Here is a 17828-nt window from a genome sequence, read left to right as displayed (position 1 = left end):
TTAATTCACAACAAATTTATACTTGTTCGATATAATAGGGGAATGATTATTGATCATTTCAAATAATGTTTCCTAATTCTGCAAATGAAAGGAAATGAATATGCAGCTTGCAACTGGTAAAGATTTTAATATTTGTGCACCTGAAGCCTTCACAACCAAGTTGGCAATTCGATGTTGACTCAAATTATTATATTGAAACGGCTCTTTCCGGAAACACCGTCACAGGTCAAGCAAAAGATTGCTAATAAAACATAAAGATATTGAACCTTTGAATTTCTGGAAATTTCATCACACCGTTCTGTTTTAATTGCATCCTTCTTCTTGCTTCGATTCCGCCATGGATATAATAGCAATAGGAAAATCCCAAAAGGCCAATTATTATTGACGAAAGGAATACTCTGTATTTCTTATCGGAAACTACATAGATGAATATGAACTCTCTTCCAGTTATTAAATCTAATGATATTTTCCGCTACGCATTTCCAATAGTGCCTTCATTTAAAAATGAATTTAGAAAGGAATCCGTTCCACCCCGAAACTGTTTGGAAACCAACCCAAAACTTATTCCATTTCAAAAATAAACAATAGTTTATTGGCTTATTAATTAGTTTATATTAGTGAAGAAATACTAATATAAAATAATTAACCTGAGAATAATTTATTTAATTATTAATTAATTTATATTAATGAAATGGATAATTAATATAATATTCTAGTTGAACTTAAACTAGAATTTATTAGGGGACATTACATGATAGATTAATGAGATTTGGCATTCATGGGCTTGATAGATGTGTTTTTTGTTTGAAGGACTTTGAATCGATGAATCATCTACTCCTGAATTGTGATTATTTTGTTAAGTGTTGGTGGCATTTCATGAGCAAATTAAGCCTTTTCGACCCAATGCCATTGGGGATTAATGACTAGTTTAGAATGTGGCTTGGGAAACCATTGAAGGCTATTTTGGGACATATCCTTTTGTTGATGTGTGTTTTATGCACATGCAAGCATCAGAATAAAATACCAAAGTACTTTACCCTCTCTTGAACAAAATCACCTCAAATGCTAAAGGTAAGATCAACTAAAATGATTCCAAGGTTTCTACAGTCAGGTCTTGACGAGTGGGTAACTCAATGGTCGATGTGAATTGTTGTTTTCACTTGGGAATTGTTCTAATCAACTTTTCTTATCATGAATGAGGAATGGGTGTCCTGATAACTTAGGATTTGGCAAGTAACTTTGTTTCTTCTTCTTGACCTCCTCAATCTTCTTCCCTCTAGCCTTGACTTCTCCTGGTGTGTTTTTCCTTTGATTGGGAGCTTGACTCTCCTCATCCGCATGAATCCTTATGTCACTGATAGTTCTTTGATCATCCTCGGAAGAGGATTCCTCCTGTTTCATCTTTTCATAAGTGAAGGTAACACCCACATCAACTAACTTGTTCATCTAATGGTCCACCCATCCTCGACAAAAACTCAAGACCTCTCTCATCAATACATTCAAATCTGACACTTCTTGTTCTGACCAATTGGGCAATAGAATCGCCCTCTTCATTTCATTCTCATATTGTGGATGCCTATGATCCTTATCATCTAATATCTAATCAGGAACGAGGAAAAGTCCACACTTCCTCATGAAATCCACTGACATTCTGGACCACATTCTTCTTTTCACTGCCTGCTCGTCCATCAGGTTGGCCCAATAATCCTTTATGTCTACCTTGTGGATGAACTTATCTCCCTTGATCCTTCCAACTTTCTTATTCGGATCAAACCTTTCTCTTCTTTTGTATGTTGCAAATCGATAGAATGCAAGTTCTTCAACTGTTGTGCTAGCTGTTGCGGCGGATTGGCAAACCTCCAATGTCTTCCCTACGGAAATAGGAAATGGCATGCTTGTTCTATGTTTATCCTTCTGGATAGAATCAAACTCCAGAAGTTGTCTCACCACCTCAAGTAATATCATTTTGTCTGTAGGATACCTAGGAAACTTGTAAGGTTCGGATTGAAATCCATGAATCCTTAGGTATGTGAAAGTGGGAAATTGTATGTACCAGGATCCATATTTCTCTATCAGCTATGTTGCCTCCTTGGACAACATGATGTGGATTCTGCCTTGCAACATCCGTGTTATATACATAGTGAATACATCATTCACTCTCTTATAATCTTCAACTTGATACATGTTCAGCTGTGGATAACATTCATAGCTCCTGAACTGTCCTTGTCCATTCCCGACTTCACCTCTGCATATCAATCCTTTGTAGGTAACAAATCGTGCAAGCAAGTACAGCAAATAGAAAGTCATAGCGAATGACTTGGACCTCTCCACATTCCTCAGCTGAAAATCCAGATTGTCACTTATGATTTTTGACCAATTAATAAGTGTTTCTTTTAAACAATCCTGGATGAAATAGAACATCCATCCATCATATATTGCACCATGTGGCATTCCCATTACTCGATTAAGCAGGAATACTAAATCACCATATTCATCTTTGAAATTTGTGCACATGAGTGTCTTGCGATCCTTGGAATGATGAGTCCTAGGTTCGATCATCCATTCCTTGTTCACTACGATCTTGCACGTATCCATCTTCTTCTTATATCTTTCTTCATATTCATCCTTGGTTCTATCTTTCATGTCTGCTCCACGTGGAATCCCCAACACTTCAACAATTGCATCCTCAGCAAGGTAGGCAATGATGGCACCCTTAGGAGTCTTGATCATTCGGTATGAGGATCATAACATCGTGCACACTCCAGGATTAGCTTGCTACATTGTATGGGCTGCAGGAATCCAACGGCCTGATAAATGCCACTCTTCATAATGTTCACATAAGCTGGAAAAGGAATCTGGCTTCCAATTCTGAACATCCACTGCTACATCTGGCCCATGTTCAAGAAATGCATATTCGTGTCTGTAATCTCCTTCCATCTGGATGACATCTTGGATTCTGGATAGAATCTCATCTCAACTATCCTTTGTTGTTCCTTCCGCATGCTAATTCCAAACTTCGACATTGCACTTGTATGAAGCTGGAAGTTAGACACTTCGGAAAATATATCTTGATAACAAGTTCTGATTTCCTAATGATTTAGACAAATTTAGGGATGGAAATCAAGAACTTCATCCACATTCTCAATGAAATTACAAGAATAGGGTATGAAACCCTCATGAAATCATTAAAATCATCAATTTTCAGACTTAGCAAAGTCTGAAGACACCTCCTTAGAAGTTTTATCTAAATTAGAGTGCAAAGGAGTATACCAGATCGGGAAATGAACTAGGAAAGGTGTGGAAAGTACTGTTTTCACACAAAATTTGTCTGAGGACACCTTCCCAAAGTCCAACAATGGCTGCCAGCAACTCTGAAGACAACCTGCAACTCTATAAATCGGTCCTTAAAATCATGTTGCAATTGTGCATTATGCAAAATTTGATGAAAAACAACTTTCCCATGGTGAAAACAATCAATTCCGGGCATACATGTGTGGCTGGTAAAATAAAATTTTCTGAAGACAAGTATGAAAATAGTGGTTTCAGACTTACCAGCACCTTGCAAAGTGACAAAAAACCCTGAAAAATGATCACAAAAAATCAAAGGAATGAGCTCCAAGCAAAATCGCCAAGGTAGGAAAGTGGCTAGAAATGGTGAATTTCTGAGGACAGCCTGCAATAATGGCTTCTCAGACCTGCAACAGCACTTAGAAGCTCTGAAAATTGACTGAGAACACCTCCAATCAACCCCTAGACCAAATCGCCTTAGGTGGAATTTAGTTGGAAATGAAAATGTCTGAAAATGAAGTTCCAGCCAGCAATGGAGGTAAGAAATCTCAGCAATGGAGGCAAATATCAGGCTGAAAATGTCTATCATCAACCTCCCAGCTATGGCATCACAAATGGTGAAGAAAATCATCCCAAAATGGAGGTAAATGACCCCCAAACAAAAATCGCCTTTCTCCAAAAATGGCGCCACCTCCAGCAAAATCACCAAAGTCTGAAAATGTAGCTTCAATACCCTCCAATGGCAGCCAAGGAAAATCATCTAGGGCTGGGAATGAATAAAAATGCACAATGAAAATAATCTTCAGCCCAATGGTGTCAACTTGACACTTGAACAAATTCACCAGCTGGAAAAATCGCCTAAGTCTGAAACACACTAGGCAAATATAATAATATTATATTGCTGGTCTCTCCCTTTTAAACTTGTTTTCACCTTGAGCTCTCACCACACAAGCAATGTGGGATAAAAAATTTGTTACTTATACTTGCCTGGGGAAAATCGATTTGCTTCTAGAAGGTGAAATTCATTAAATGCTCATTGCAAATCATTTATTAATTGTTTTTATTTTTAAATAATCGTCAACGTTTGTAAAAACAATTAAATTTTGGGTCACTTTTTTTTTTTTTTTTTTTTAAAATAGGTAATTGGCCGAAGCCTGAATAGCTTTTGACTGGAGCTATGAACCAATGGGGCCAATATTATTATTATTATTATGTTTGATTAGATTGACCCCAAGACCTTCCCCATCCTTTGGAAGGCCAAGAGTCACAGCTTATAATTTCACTTTAGATGTCCCTATTGGGAATTGAACTTGGGTCTCCACAATGAGAACCCAGTGTTTTAACCGGTTAAGCTCAACCCCTTGGACTTTTTTGGGTCACTTTATTAAAAAGATTTCAAAAATTAAATCAAATTGACCATCAGGGGGAAAATCCATCCATATTAGGATAAAAATCCCAATGAAAAATTATTTAAATCATTAAAAATGTCAATTAGGGGAAATTCGACCCCTATTAGGATAAAAATCCTAATCAAAATTTCATCAATTTTGCACCAAGGGAAAATCGATCCTAGCCTGGAGTAAAAATTCCAACTCGAACTTGCCACTTGGCACAAAAAATCACTCTGGAGGAAAATTGACCCGTCTGGATAGCTATCCGAACACAAAATCCTCAAAATCATCCCTAGTGGAAATTCGCCTAGGGTCTAGAATTACTATCCGCATTAAAATCCATGAAATCTCGTCATAAAAGTCCTAGTGGAAAATCGATAGGCATCAGGAATCATCATTTTAGTCTTCATTAAAGTCATCCGCAGTCCTGGTGGAAAACCATGGGTTGTCAAAAAAAATTCCCACACCGCCAAATTTTGAGCTTTCTGGTGGAAAATCGCCCCATGTCTAGATAATGAGTGGGGGAAAAATTAGGTCCATCTGGAATCCAGTGGAAATTCACCAGCAATCGAGATTTTGAGTGGGGGAAAATCATGGATCATCAAGAATGTGGGGGGGAGAAGCACCTCCCATCAGGAATTTTGAGATTTTGACCCTTAGAACATGGATTTTCATCCGGAATTCAACAGTTTAACCACTCAAAATCATCTGGACACTTAGAATTTTCAATAAAACGCATCAGACTTAGGCAAATTTACCAAAATTTGAGCGAAACAAAAGAAAACTTATTGGGATAAAGCGCAAACTCAACCTGAATAACTTCCTAGGAGCGAGAAAACAACTCCTAAAGATCCTAAAACACTTAGGCACTAAAAATCACCGACGAGGACGTTCAAACACGTTGATGCTCAAAAGGTTTACATTTAGATAAAATTAGGATCATTTAAAATCTCAACTTTTACGCACTTGATCCTATAAATTCAAAAATCCTAATGACACTTAGGCATGATCAAAAATCCGAGACTCAGGCATGGGAACTCAAAATTGCCCACTGTGTTGCCAAAACCCTAAACTAACCAACACAGAAAGCAAGAAAAGAGGGGGTCCCTGTTTGCAATGGGGCGATGTGTGAAAAAGGTCACAACACCTTCCCTCTTTACTAATATGGGAAATATGGAAGGAACACAATCGCAAAATCTTTCAAGATAAAAGTATGGATTCTGTAAAAATTCCTTAATTATCTATGGAATATATATCCAGTTCATCAGCAACATGTTTGTTGTTTTTTTTAAGTTAGACAATGAGTTATTGACAGGACAATGAATGACGTACAAACAGTGATATTCCTCATTCATGCAATCTCAGTTCCCTTTCTGATATTTCATTTATTGACAGAACAAGCGTTTATTATTCAGGAAGTATATATGAGTATGTATAATTATGCACCTGATACTCGTACTGAGTTGTCGATGCCATTCTCTTGTTGCTGGTTACCGGAAGCTCTTCATGGATTCATCGTGACTTCCGCTACTCCCTGATAATGTCACTTCCGCTAAACCACAGTTACGCCTGTTATTCTCCCACTGTTGCATCGCCACAATGACACCTTCGGTTCACCCCTAGGACATCTTCCGCTACACACCGGTAACGTTGTAGACTTTCACGTTTGCAGTAATTAGTTGGTAATGCGCCCAACGTCCAGTCATTGTCTCATGTGTAGCGTAAGCATTCGCATTGATGAACACACCCGATATCAGGTTTCTGGAACTTCGATGAAGGTTGCGAACTCCGTTTAGAGTTCATTCGGAATACCTGACTGCATTCGGAATAACACCCCGCTATGAACATAAGATATGTGCATATATATTACACGGATTGATATTGTCATCTGTCTGTTCTGCACCGCTCCGTTATTGCTATTGCGTGTTATCTGCGACTTCACGCGAAAGCTCGATATCGGATCTTCTTGCCACGATACACGAAGTGCTAATGTCGTCTGGTCTTCTGCAACTGGTAATCACACTCCAACACGAGTATTAGAAATACGTGAATATGATTTGGGACTCACGTCAATACTAAACACCACGGAATACACCAGCACAACTCCAATCCACTGCTAACGCAGCCACGACTCCACCAATAGGCCAGTATCACTGACGAAAGGGGAATTATTATAATTCGGATCCTGACACACGGATATATTTTTCTTCCAGGCATACTTCACAACTCACGCAAATGCCATTTTATTCCTCTACGAAGTAGTTTTATGAACTACCTTTATTCAAATTGCGTTAACAATATAAGTTAACGATATTAATTATTAATAATAATCCCAGATTAGAATATTAATAAAAATAATTAATATCCTGTCATCTTTATTTTCATCGTTTATTTCATTATTTGGGGAACATTACAGATTCAGAAAGGTTACGTCATAAGATTGAAACATAGCTGGTGGAATTAGTGAAGTAACCAAATCAAAAACACTCAAAAAGAATGTATATATCAGTTGGGATAATAAAATCAAATTGACCTTCACTAGTCTCTCAATCCCCCCCTTATTTGGTGGAGGTAGTCATGATAAGAATACTGATACTAGAGCCGCTACGCATTGGTGTGCTCCTGATCCTTGTTGGGTGAAAATTAATTTCAATGGAGCATCTTTGGAAAACCCTGGACCAAGTGGCATCGGATGTATAATAAGAGATGATAATGGGTTATCCCTGAAAGAGATTGCAGAACACATCAACCTCTGATTGGATAAGGGAGCGGCGGGGCTAGGACGCACTTGATGTGAAGTGTTGTCAGAAAAATCAAAACTTGCACCTTGGGTGGATTTGGGGGCAATGTTCTAATAATGACTTTTAATGATATTCTCCTCCCCGTAACTAGTCACGTGACGCCACATGTGTTATTGTCTTGATTACAAAGTATGCCTTGGTATTGATATGCTAAACTTGGTGGAATAAGACATTTGATGTGAGGCTTATGCTCATATCAAACTTTGAGAAGTAGATCAAATAGATAGGAAAAAGTGTGAAAAGAAGATGCAATTAAGGCATGAGATATGACGGACGATTCACTAGGAATTGTCAATCATGCGTCTTTAAGGTAAGCGGTTATTTATAGGGCAAGCTAGCTAATCTATAGACATTATCACTGTTTATAATTGTCGAAATGGAGTGAGGGAGAGACTAGCTTGCAGCTATGGACACGCTGATAATGTTGGAAGCCACGAAACACCGGATGGCCTTTTTGGGAGAAGTCACAAAGAAGAGATTGCTATCAGTTCTAGCAATGAAGCATCCGCTCATTCTGCATCCCACCAAGAGGGTGCTTGGTGAGGAGTTTTTAAAGGGATACTAGACAATGGAGAGGAAACCCCTGACAATGATTGGGGCTTGGGCCATGGAGAAAAATGGATCCCAACTGATTGTCAAACCCTGGAAGAAATGGCAGAATCTAAAGTGCATGTGGGTTGTGGCATGGAATGTCCAGTGGTTGCAAAAGCAGTGTTGGCTCGCAAAATGGAGGAGCAAGAGGCAGACTCGGATGAAGAGGGCAGTCAGGAGGAAGCAATGGAGGCCGACTAAGGAGAATGCAGGCATTTAGCGCTCCCATTCTTCCCTCTTCTCATTAGGCAAGTTTAGAACTTTTGTTCTATGGCCTTGATAATAGCATAGTAGTATGTGTTTTAAGTCAGTAGGTTGTTTGGTTTTTTATCAAGAATCATATAATCTGAACTGTAATGGCAGCCTTTTGTCTATAACTGCCTGTTGAACTTTTATGGTTAGTGCCAAATTTTGTAATATAGTAGGCTTAGCAATTAGATAGGAGGTGGTAGCAGATTATGCTTCAGTGGGTGGTATACTTCTAGTCTTCAATGTAATATTTTCTTTATACTTAATACAAAGGGTGCTACCCGTAGCAGCTATTTATCTAGCAAAAAAAAAAAAAAATTAAAATACAAAAGAATAAAAATAACATTTAAATTAAAATATAAAATTAAATATAATTAACATTTAACTAAGTTAATGAATGGTCAAAAGACATAAAATGAAAAGTTGTGACCAAAGTTGGAAAAATCGGACTCGCCACAAACTTGGCAGCCCAAAAATTGGACACTGACTCGGACTCTGACTCGCGAAAGGACTTGGCAAAAAAAAACCGTAGTTTTACAAAAAAAGAAAAAGAAATTAATGCATTTAGAGAACATAAGAGCCATAATTGAAACATTACACATGTCATATGATCTCCAAACACTCAATATTTGAAATTTCATCATTCATACTCATAGTTTCAAACTTTAAAATGTATAACAGCAACATAAGTTTATAAATGTTTACAAAATTACATATAATGATAGGTCCAAATGTGAAAAACAACCATGAACAAAATAAAGAGAAGACTACATCTTCCTCTTCCCAGCTCTAGTGAAAACCAAGGGAGAGATAGAACTAGAGGGTCTAGTTCTAGGAGTCCGATGTAGCTTCTCCAACTCGCCAAAATTAGGTTGAGGGTAGCACCACTTGCTGGGATTTGAGGGTGAGAGAGAGAGGGGGGAGAGAGGAGAGAGTGAGATAGAGAGTGGTAGAGACTAGAGAGAGGGAGATAGATAGGTCTAAAATTCGGGGTAGATAAAGTGAGTGAAATAGAGAGAGCGAGAGAATGCTAATAGTAGCCTACTAATTACTAAAATTTGACTATCTAAAAATCATTAGAGAGAGGGGATAGAGGAAGAGTGATAGGGAGATAGATAGGTCTAAAATTTGGGGTAGATAAAGTGAGTGAAATAGAGAAAGCGAGAGAATGCTAATAGTAGCTTACTGATTACTAAAATTTGACTGTCTGAAAAATTTAAAAGATCTTCTAAAACCTAGAATTTGCATTATAACTCCTAGAGATCTGAAACCACTCTCAAACATCTACCAATATATACATAAAATATAACTTAAAGTATAAGAAAGGAAAAAGACATATTGAAATGTGACTTATACTTAAATGTTATATTTCATGTATATATTCTGATGAAGAGAATGGGACTGACTTGAAAAAAAAAATTAGATAATTTTTTTATGTGTTCTTACCTCTTGTGTTGGGCGTGTTTTTGTGCGTTGTGAGTCTTTAAGTCGGACTCGCAAGTCCCGACTTAGGACTTGCATGAGTCCTTTGTGAAAAACTCACGAGTCTTTTGTTAAGACTCGGCTCGTGAGTCCTTGGCAAGTCGACTCGACCTGCCAATGAATTCGCGAGTCCGTGGCGAGTCCCACGAGTCTTCCATCTATGGTTGTGACTCCCTTGAACATGGGATATAAAAGGGAGAAAAGAACCTCATTTGAGAGGGGAGAAGGAGGAGAAAAGAAAGAAGGAAACATGTGAATTAAGGAAGAGTCAATGGAAGAAGGAATGGGAAGTAAATAAGGAAGTGACTCTTCCAAAGGAGGGCAGAAATTATGAAAGGTTGTCTCTTTCGAAGGGCAAGCATGTTGAAGGGGTGTGACTTCTCCCTCACAATGGAAGATATAAAGGGAAGAAGGTCTCATTTGAGGAGGGGAGAAAAAAGGAAGAAACATCAGATCTCAGGCATCCAACACTGAGGACATTAATCCTTGCAATTTGGTATGAATAGATGAAAACAATATAACAATATGCACTTATAACATCCATGCACTTCATATCTTAGCAAGCATGCTCTATGTATATCAATAATAAAGATTACGCTGCATAATGTTTGGATGCATTATTTGTATGTTATTGATGTCTCCAATTGTGGTGGAGGGATAAGAACAACAATAGGGGGAATGGTGAAAGATTCCTCACTAGGTATGCCGCCTCGTAAAGATGGTTAAGGATCACAAGGCCACCTCATAATGATGGTTAAGGACCATTGGCTAAGGACCACATGAAGCCAAGGAGGATAAGGTCCTAACCTTGGGCCTAGGGTTGAGTCAAGGGCACCTTATTGCAATCCTCCCTCCAAACCTTATAGGGGTTAGTTGTTGAGGTAGACAAGAAAGGGGGATCCTCAATCATAAGGGGAGAGAAAAATAGCATGATGGAGGGGAACGTTAGTTTCTAATTTATTGAATTGCTGATTTTGTTTCTTCCTTAAGTGGCACAAAGTTCTTGAAGTCAATTGATGCTTAAAAAAAACACAAAAAATGCTAAATTTCTTTGTGAGGCTTTGGGGGGTGTCTTGGCCAAAGTGGGTGAAAAAAATGTAGAGCAAATAGTTACAAATTGTATAGAAAATTAAATTGTTGCAGGTAAACTTCTCATGGATAGGCACCCCTCCTTGTTCTAGACTCATTGCATTGCTCATTGCCTTGTGCTCGTATTCAAAGTTCTTGGCAAAATTCCATGAAACAAAACATATATAGAGTATCACAAAGAAGAAAGAGTTGGCTCATCTTGGAATAAGTCGGTTTACAATCAAATTTATTGCATTGCAATATTTTCTTCAATTAAGGGCCGCTTTGAGGCGCATGTTTGTTAGTGAGGAGTGGTCTACACCATCATATGCAAAGATCAATGTAAAGGGTGGTGTGGTTGATTGGATCTTTGAAGAATATAATTTTTGGCAACTAGCCAAAGAGATTGTAGAGGTAAATTTCCATTATATTTTTGTTCATATTTCTATTTCATTTGTTTATTTTTGTTCACACGTACTTATGTTAATGCTTCACAATGATTCTATTTCACAAAGTGTTTAGTTTTTCTCTTACAAGTTGCTAATGGGGAGAAGCCCACAATGAACTACATATATGAAGGCATTGAAAGGGTGAAGAAGGCTATTAAATCTATTTATTAAAGGTTGCGGCTAAGTATTGCCCTATATGGGATATCACTGATCAATGATGGCACCTTCAACTTCACAAGCCCTTACATGGAACTACTTATTGCCTCAATCTGGCATTTCAATTCCACCCAAATTTCAAGGCTAATCTTGAGTAGACTCTACATAGTTGTAGAGTGAATGGCATTTGAGTCTTTGGTTAACGCGAAGGTAATCACTAAGATAGAGATTTTCAAGCTTGCACAAGGAGACCTCCTTGCACAAGACACACGCAAAGCAACTCAAATGACATTGCAGCAAGATAAAAATCTATTAAAGGCAAAAGTTTAAAAATAATAATTTTTCCCTTTTTAAGTTAATATTGAAAGTGAAACTCAAATCTAGATAATGAGATTGACTTTTATTTCTTCTCATTTTAAATGATGGTAGGAAAAATTTGATGCTAGGATACCAAATCTTCAAAGGATTGTATTTCATGTCTTGAGCCAACCATGCAATGCTTCAAGATGCACGCGCAATTGGAGTAAGTTTGAGCACATACACTCCAAGAAGCACAATAGGTTGTCAATGCAAAGGTTGAAAGATCTTGTGTATGTTCATTACAACCTTCACCTCCGTCACAAACAAACCTTGAACATTGACTTATCTTCCATCAGTCTAGAGGATGGTTGATCCGCAGTTAGATTGGATCACCATGATTGACAGTCCTATCTTTAGTGATAAGGAAATTGCATGGGTTGATCAGGTGCATTGAGAGGCTGAGGCAACAGCCATGGCAGAGGAGGATGGAGCATGACAATACCCTTGGATATCGGTGTCACTGAGACAGAAGCATATATCATGGTTGCATCATCATCTAAAACCTATCTTAGATGCCAACACAAAACTGGCCATGATGTTGCAATGAGTGATGCAAGCTCCTCTAAGCCATAGACATTTATAAGTTTGATATTTTTTATGCCAAGGATTTCATAATCCATGAAATTTGTATACATTTGGCAATATTTACAATTCTAAATTTATATATATCTAATGATGCTGTTTCTTTCAGCTAAAAGTTCAAACTTGTTTTCATACTTATGTGATTGATGTACACTTGTGCATATTGTAAAAGCAGCTTCTATTTGATTAGTTAATTGTTTCTTTGAAGTTCATTTATTAAAGGGTGCACAAAATAAGTTTTAAATCCTTAAAAATAAAAAAATCTCTATATTTCATGTTTTTACAATTTGCCAAGTCTGGGCCAAGTCCAAGTCTGAGTCAAAAGTCAGCTTGTTGAGTCTGACGTGAATCCGAGTCTTGTCACAATGGTTCAGATGCTTCACCATTTGAGCTCTCGATGACACATGATATTGTGGAAAGTTGGAAACTGTCAATAGCAAGCACCTCCCTCTTACAAACACAAGCATTAAGAATTCTCCTGATTGCTTCAGTTCTGCTTAACACACTCTGATACAAATGCTGTTGTAGCCCCAAGGTTTCCTCCCACTTGGTACAGCAGCCAACAACTGCTGTGTGGATGTCGTTTAACACCTGAATATTCAGAAGCATATTGAAAATTTGAAGGGTTTGCACCTGTTGGACAGTTTGGAACTTGATGGGTTTTAGCAGTCCATTCAGAGAATCATTTGTGTTTGCAAAAACAATATAGACAGATTAGGAGTGTTTAGTAGAGGCACGGCAGTGTTTCTCTCAAAGGCTGGATTAGCATTGTGATTAGCATTCATGCTTTTTGTTGTCTAGGTTAAAAGGGGTTAATTTCCAGCTCCATAGGGCACTGGGTTGAAGAATGCTTGCTAAAGTAGAATGACAAATTATCTTCTAAACATTAAATTGAATGACTGAAACTAGATATTTAAAATAAATGGATTATTGTCTATTTCAGTTAAACATATAAATTTCACTGAGAAATAACAGTAGCATACCTCAACAGCAGCAGTAGGTAACCTACTAAATGAACGTCGTTTTGCTGAGACAGAAGAACTCCCACATTGCTCCTGCTGCTGCTGGAAATCACTTTCCTTTGTGGGAGATTTAAATTCTAATGGTAAAATTTCTGCATGAGAGCTGTCTTTGTAGTTCTCTTTATTTGCCTGTGCACACTCTTCATTTTGTTTATCTTTTTTTTCCATTTTGCATACAGACGGTTTTGATTGATTATCATCTTCAGGAGACCCAAAACCAGCTGCCTTTCCTTTTCTCTTTGTTACAGAAGCTTTATTTTGCTTCTTTCCTTTTGAAATACTAGAATTGTCTTGTCCTGCATCAGGCTGCCTTTTTTTCTTTGATCGCTTCCCAAAGTTCTGATTCTTTTCTTTACTGTTACTTTTATCAGAAGTAGCATGTCCTGAAATCTCCTGCACAATTCAATTATTTATGAAGATGTACTAGCAGGAGCCATTCAGTCAATAATATAAAGCAACATCTGATCAGGAAAAATGTCATACATGCTTGTTCAATAGATAGCCACCATTACACAATAAAACACTACAAATTAATATCTACGATCTACTTTCCCATTAGTCAAACATTTAAAGCCTACAGGGCTAAATTTTACGAAGGTATGTGAATATTTAGCAAAACGAATATGAATACAACCAAGGGCCTCTACAAATGTGCCATTATATACCCAACAAATCAAAAATATAGTCGGACGTACAGCAATACAGTTTTGGTCTCAAAATACCAATTCAACATTATTATGTGTGACCACTGACATACTCCAAAGCTTAGAACAAGAGATTAATTTATTTGTTGTTCAAGGGAAAATTCCTATGTCTTGCTTCATTACATAGTATGCAAATAATAACATAGCAATAATGAAGGGACTGACACCAATAGCAAAAATTCAGCTATGATATTATAGAAATATGCAAAAGCAAGAACACATGCATACTCATACCAAGCATGGAAAAGGTGACGAGAACTTTATACACATATATCTATGCCTAATAAGTCTTGTAAATTGAAAAACACACTTAAGATACTCTAAAATGAAAGAGGAAACAACGCATAAAATGTGATAATGAATGGCGGTTGAAAAGCTTATTTGCCTCCTTAATAAAAATAATAATATTAAGAAATAGAAAGCTAAGGTGGACTGTCGTTAAGGAACATTGCGGAATCCTTCTATCAAAAAAATTGGCTATTTGGTGGAAATGACTTCTCATTTTTTTACATAAGTTATTTTAAAAATTATTATTAGGGGGGAACAATTACCAAGATTACAACAGGTGACATGTGATAAAAGCCACACATGCAGAGAAGATGGTAGGTACCACATAAAACAATACACCTGCATGCAGGTATAACAAGGCATGCAAGAAATGGAAATGACTTTCTAAAAAATTATCTATAAACCCGGCATGTAGAAAATACTAATGGCACACATGCACGTTTAGAGGGCATGCAATCCAGCATGTAAAAAATGCTGGTGGCAAACACGCACTTTTAGAGGGCATGCAAAAAATCAAAACATGCATGCATGCATGATTGATGAAGAGCTTGAATCATGTCCTTCCAATCAAAATTAGATTATTGTAGAAAAAACTCCAAGAAATAACTCTCCAAAAAGCAACTAAGCAAAGGATTCGTGGAGGGGGGAAAGTCCCCATAAGTTTGAAGAAAACAACTTCATTGATCATCAATAGATTTCATGGTTCCCACCAAGACATCTTCTAGAAGAGACTAGTGCCTAGCTACACCATCAACCAAAGCCAGACTCTATAGAGTTGTACACCTATTGAGACATCCTATGTTGTTCCTCTCAAAAATACATTTTCTCTTTCAAGGAGGTGACTGCACAATGCCTACTTTCTCTGAATTTAGTCCAAAACATTTGAGGAATTCCTAATATGCCTTACTCTTAGCATACTTCCTTCCCTTAAAAGTAGAGGAATGACGACAAACTTTCCCTTTAAATATTTTTCTAGGGCTTTGGACTATAGAAGGACCCACAATATCCTCCAAGTGAATTTCCAAACCCCCTTAAAATTATAATTGACTACCATTCTTGATTATTCACACCTCATTCAAAGGAAGTTGGGTTTCCTTTACTACCTCCTCATCAGCTTGATTATTTTGTTCACCCTCCATGGCCTTCTAGAAGAGATCTTAGGTTCTTGTTTCTAGATGTATATTGCTTCTTGGATTTGATTAAACCTTCTATATCTTTAATCCCTTCAACTTTGGTTTTTATCATTCTTGATCTTCATTTGAAAAATAGGATATTAGTGAATGAGATGATTGAATTAATGGCATCCCTTACAACTAAAGGGAACACTTTCATAATCAAAAGCTGGAAACCATTTGAAATCTCCAACTTTGAGGATTATACATTTTAGAAATTAGGAGTTCCACACAAATCCAAGCATAAACTAAGAGGCCTTTTCCATGATAAGGTCAAGAGATATCAATGGCCACTGCAAAGATTTGGCAATCATCTCAAAGGCATAAGGAGACCATAATTCTTGGTGAGGAGCACAAATGCGCATCCAAAAAAAAGACATAGCAGGAATTTCCTTTGAAGAATTGAATCCCACATGCCAATACTTCACAAATGGACTTGCATTTCTAAAGAAATAAGGCTCACCCCTAGAAATCCCCATCCCTATTAATTTTATTCACAAAAATAGCTAAAATAGCCCTTTGCCTAAGACCAAAGCTCAATTTGTCCACTAGTCTTCCAATTTTTCTGATCTGGAGATAAAGCTCTTCCAATGATAGTTAGGAGCCCAAGAAATGATAGATCAAACTCTTGCCTTGGAAGGTGGAGACCTTCTTTTTTAATTCCTCTATATCCAAATTAATAAGTGGAGAATACTCAGGGATCAGCATAAAATAATTTAACCTATTGCCTACAGAAGCCATCTTCTTTTTGCCTGTTGCTGCTATCACAACATCAACTTCCTCTTCCCAAATCAAAGATAATGACCCAATGACTACATCCCTAAGCAATCAAGAGGGAGGGCGGCCTCCCCACTATCAAGAGCCATCCAGGATGACATCCGAGATCCACAGTGATGAGTTTGACCTGTGTTGGAGACACAAGACAGAGCAATAGACACATAACAGAAAACTATGTGAAAAAAGATTTTTTAAGGGTTGAGACTGTTGGCATGCACCACCAGGCATTCACTTGTATGAATTTTGAACTTGTGGTTATGCTGATATCAGTATGATAAAATTATGAACCTGCAATTTTTCCGCTGCAAATTCTGACCACTGTCACATCAGATTGTACTTTTATTGTTAGTAGTGTCTGAGTGTAATGTCCCCTACCTGCTCTGTGCCTTAAGTCTGCAACTGTTACTTGGATTACGGATAACCTGCGATCACATAGATAAACACACACTGCCTACACGCATATACAGTTTGCAGATTAGCCACAAATATCAGTATTAACATACAGATTGGGAAAAGAAGAATAGAAAACATCACAGGCTAGAAGGAGAGCATAGGGCTGTTAATCTACCAAATCCAAGGGTTGGTTGCTTCTAACCCCCTTGCTAGACGGGTAGTCTTCCTTTGCTTCCCTTCTAAGCCTTAATATTTCAGACATTCAGATGACTTTCACTGGCTTGAGAAGACTGGCAGGGAGTTGGTAATTGGCTACTTGATTCATGGAACACTGACCACCTGAGCCCCTCGCTGCCACTGCTTACCTCCTCCAGTGCTCCTCTCAAACTAGTGTTAGACATCATTCTAATAGCACTGTGTGTTCAGATCATATAATAAATGTTAATTCCTATATTCTAAAAACATAAGTTATACACAGCAGTCTTGGTTCAATTCTTAATATTTACAGTGGTGCAATTTCAATTCTAATAATTCGTTGTGATTAAAATGTAATCATTCCTTACCTTAGTTTTCCCAATGCTTCTTTCCCAGCTTTCACAGCAATGTACTTTCTGTCTGCGTAATTGGTTTCATGTAATTTCTCTCCATAACCATCCTTTTGCAGACATGCCCCTTCATGGATATGAAATTGAAATTACCGCTGCTCTAACAATCATTTTATTCGTCAAACATATTGATTATTACTTATTGCGTCTTCTCTTAAAGTTCACTGCATCTTCTAATCTCTTCTATTACTTCAGACACTGCAAATAAATCCTTATAGGAAATCGCTGTATTGTCTTCTTTTTCCTTCCTTATTGCTGACGTGAATGTCCAATCATTCTCCCCTGATGATTGTTTGAATGAATCCAATCTCCTTTTATATCTTGCAATACCGAAAGGAACGATTGCACTCCAACCGGCATGGCTTATCCCTCTTCACAACCGACCAATGATATCGTTTGATATTATCTTAATTATTACTAACTAATCCCAGGTGGTGATTTTTGGTATTT

At 37.5% G+C, this 17828-nt stretch overlaps 1 protein-coding gene across 6 annotated transcripts in view; it reads right to left on the bottom strand.

Annotated features, from left to right (window-relative positions):
- LOC131041027 (homeobox protein HAT3.1) overlaps positions 1 to 17828 on the bottom strand; it is a 171382-nt gene that overhangs the window by 42986 nt on the left and 110568 nt on the right. For all 6 annotated transcript variants that reach the window (XR_009104958.2, XR_009104959.2, XR_009104960.2 and 3 more), the window contains one exon: positions 13401 to 13832. Coding sequence is in view for 3 of the 6 variants with exons in the window: in XM_057974010.2 (XP_057829993.2) it covers positions 13401 to 13832 (432 nt within the window). In the remaining 3 variants the exon portion in view is untranslated. The remainder of the gene's footprint in view (positions 1 to 13400; positions 13833 to 17828) is intronic.

The sequence above is a fragment of the Cryptomeria japonica genome, chromosome 3 (assembly GCF_030272615.1).
Source record: "Cryptomeria japonica chromosome 3, Sugi_1.0, whole genome shotgun sequence".
NCBI lineage: Eukaryota > Viridiplantae > Streptophyta > Pinopsida > Cupressales > Cupressaceae > Cryptomeria > Cryptomeria japonica.
Note: the sequence above shows the minus strand (reverse complement) of the source record. Positions and strands in the feature narration are given on the sequence as shown.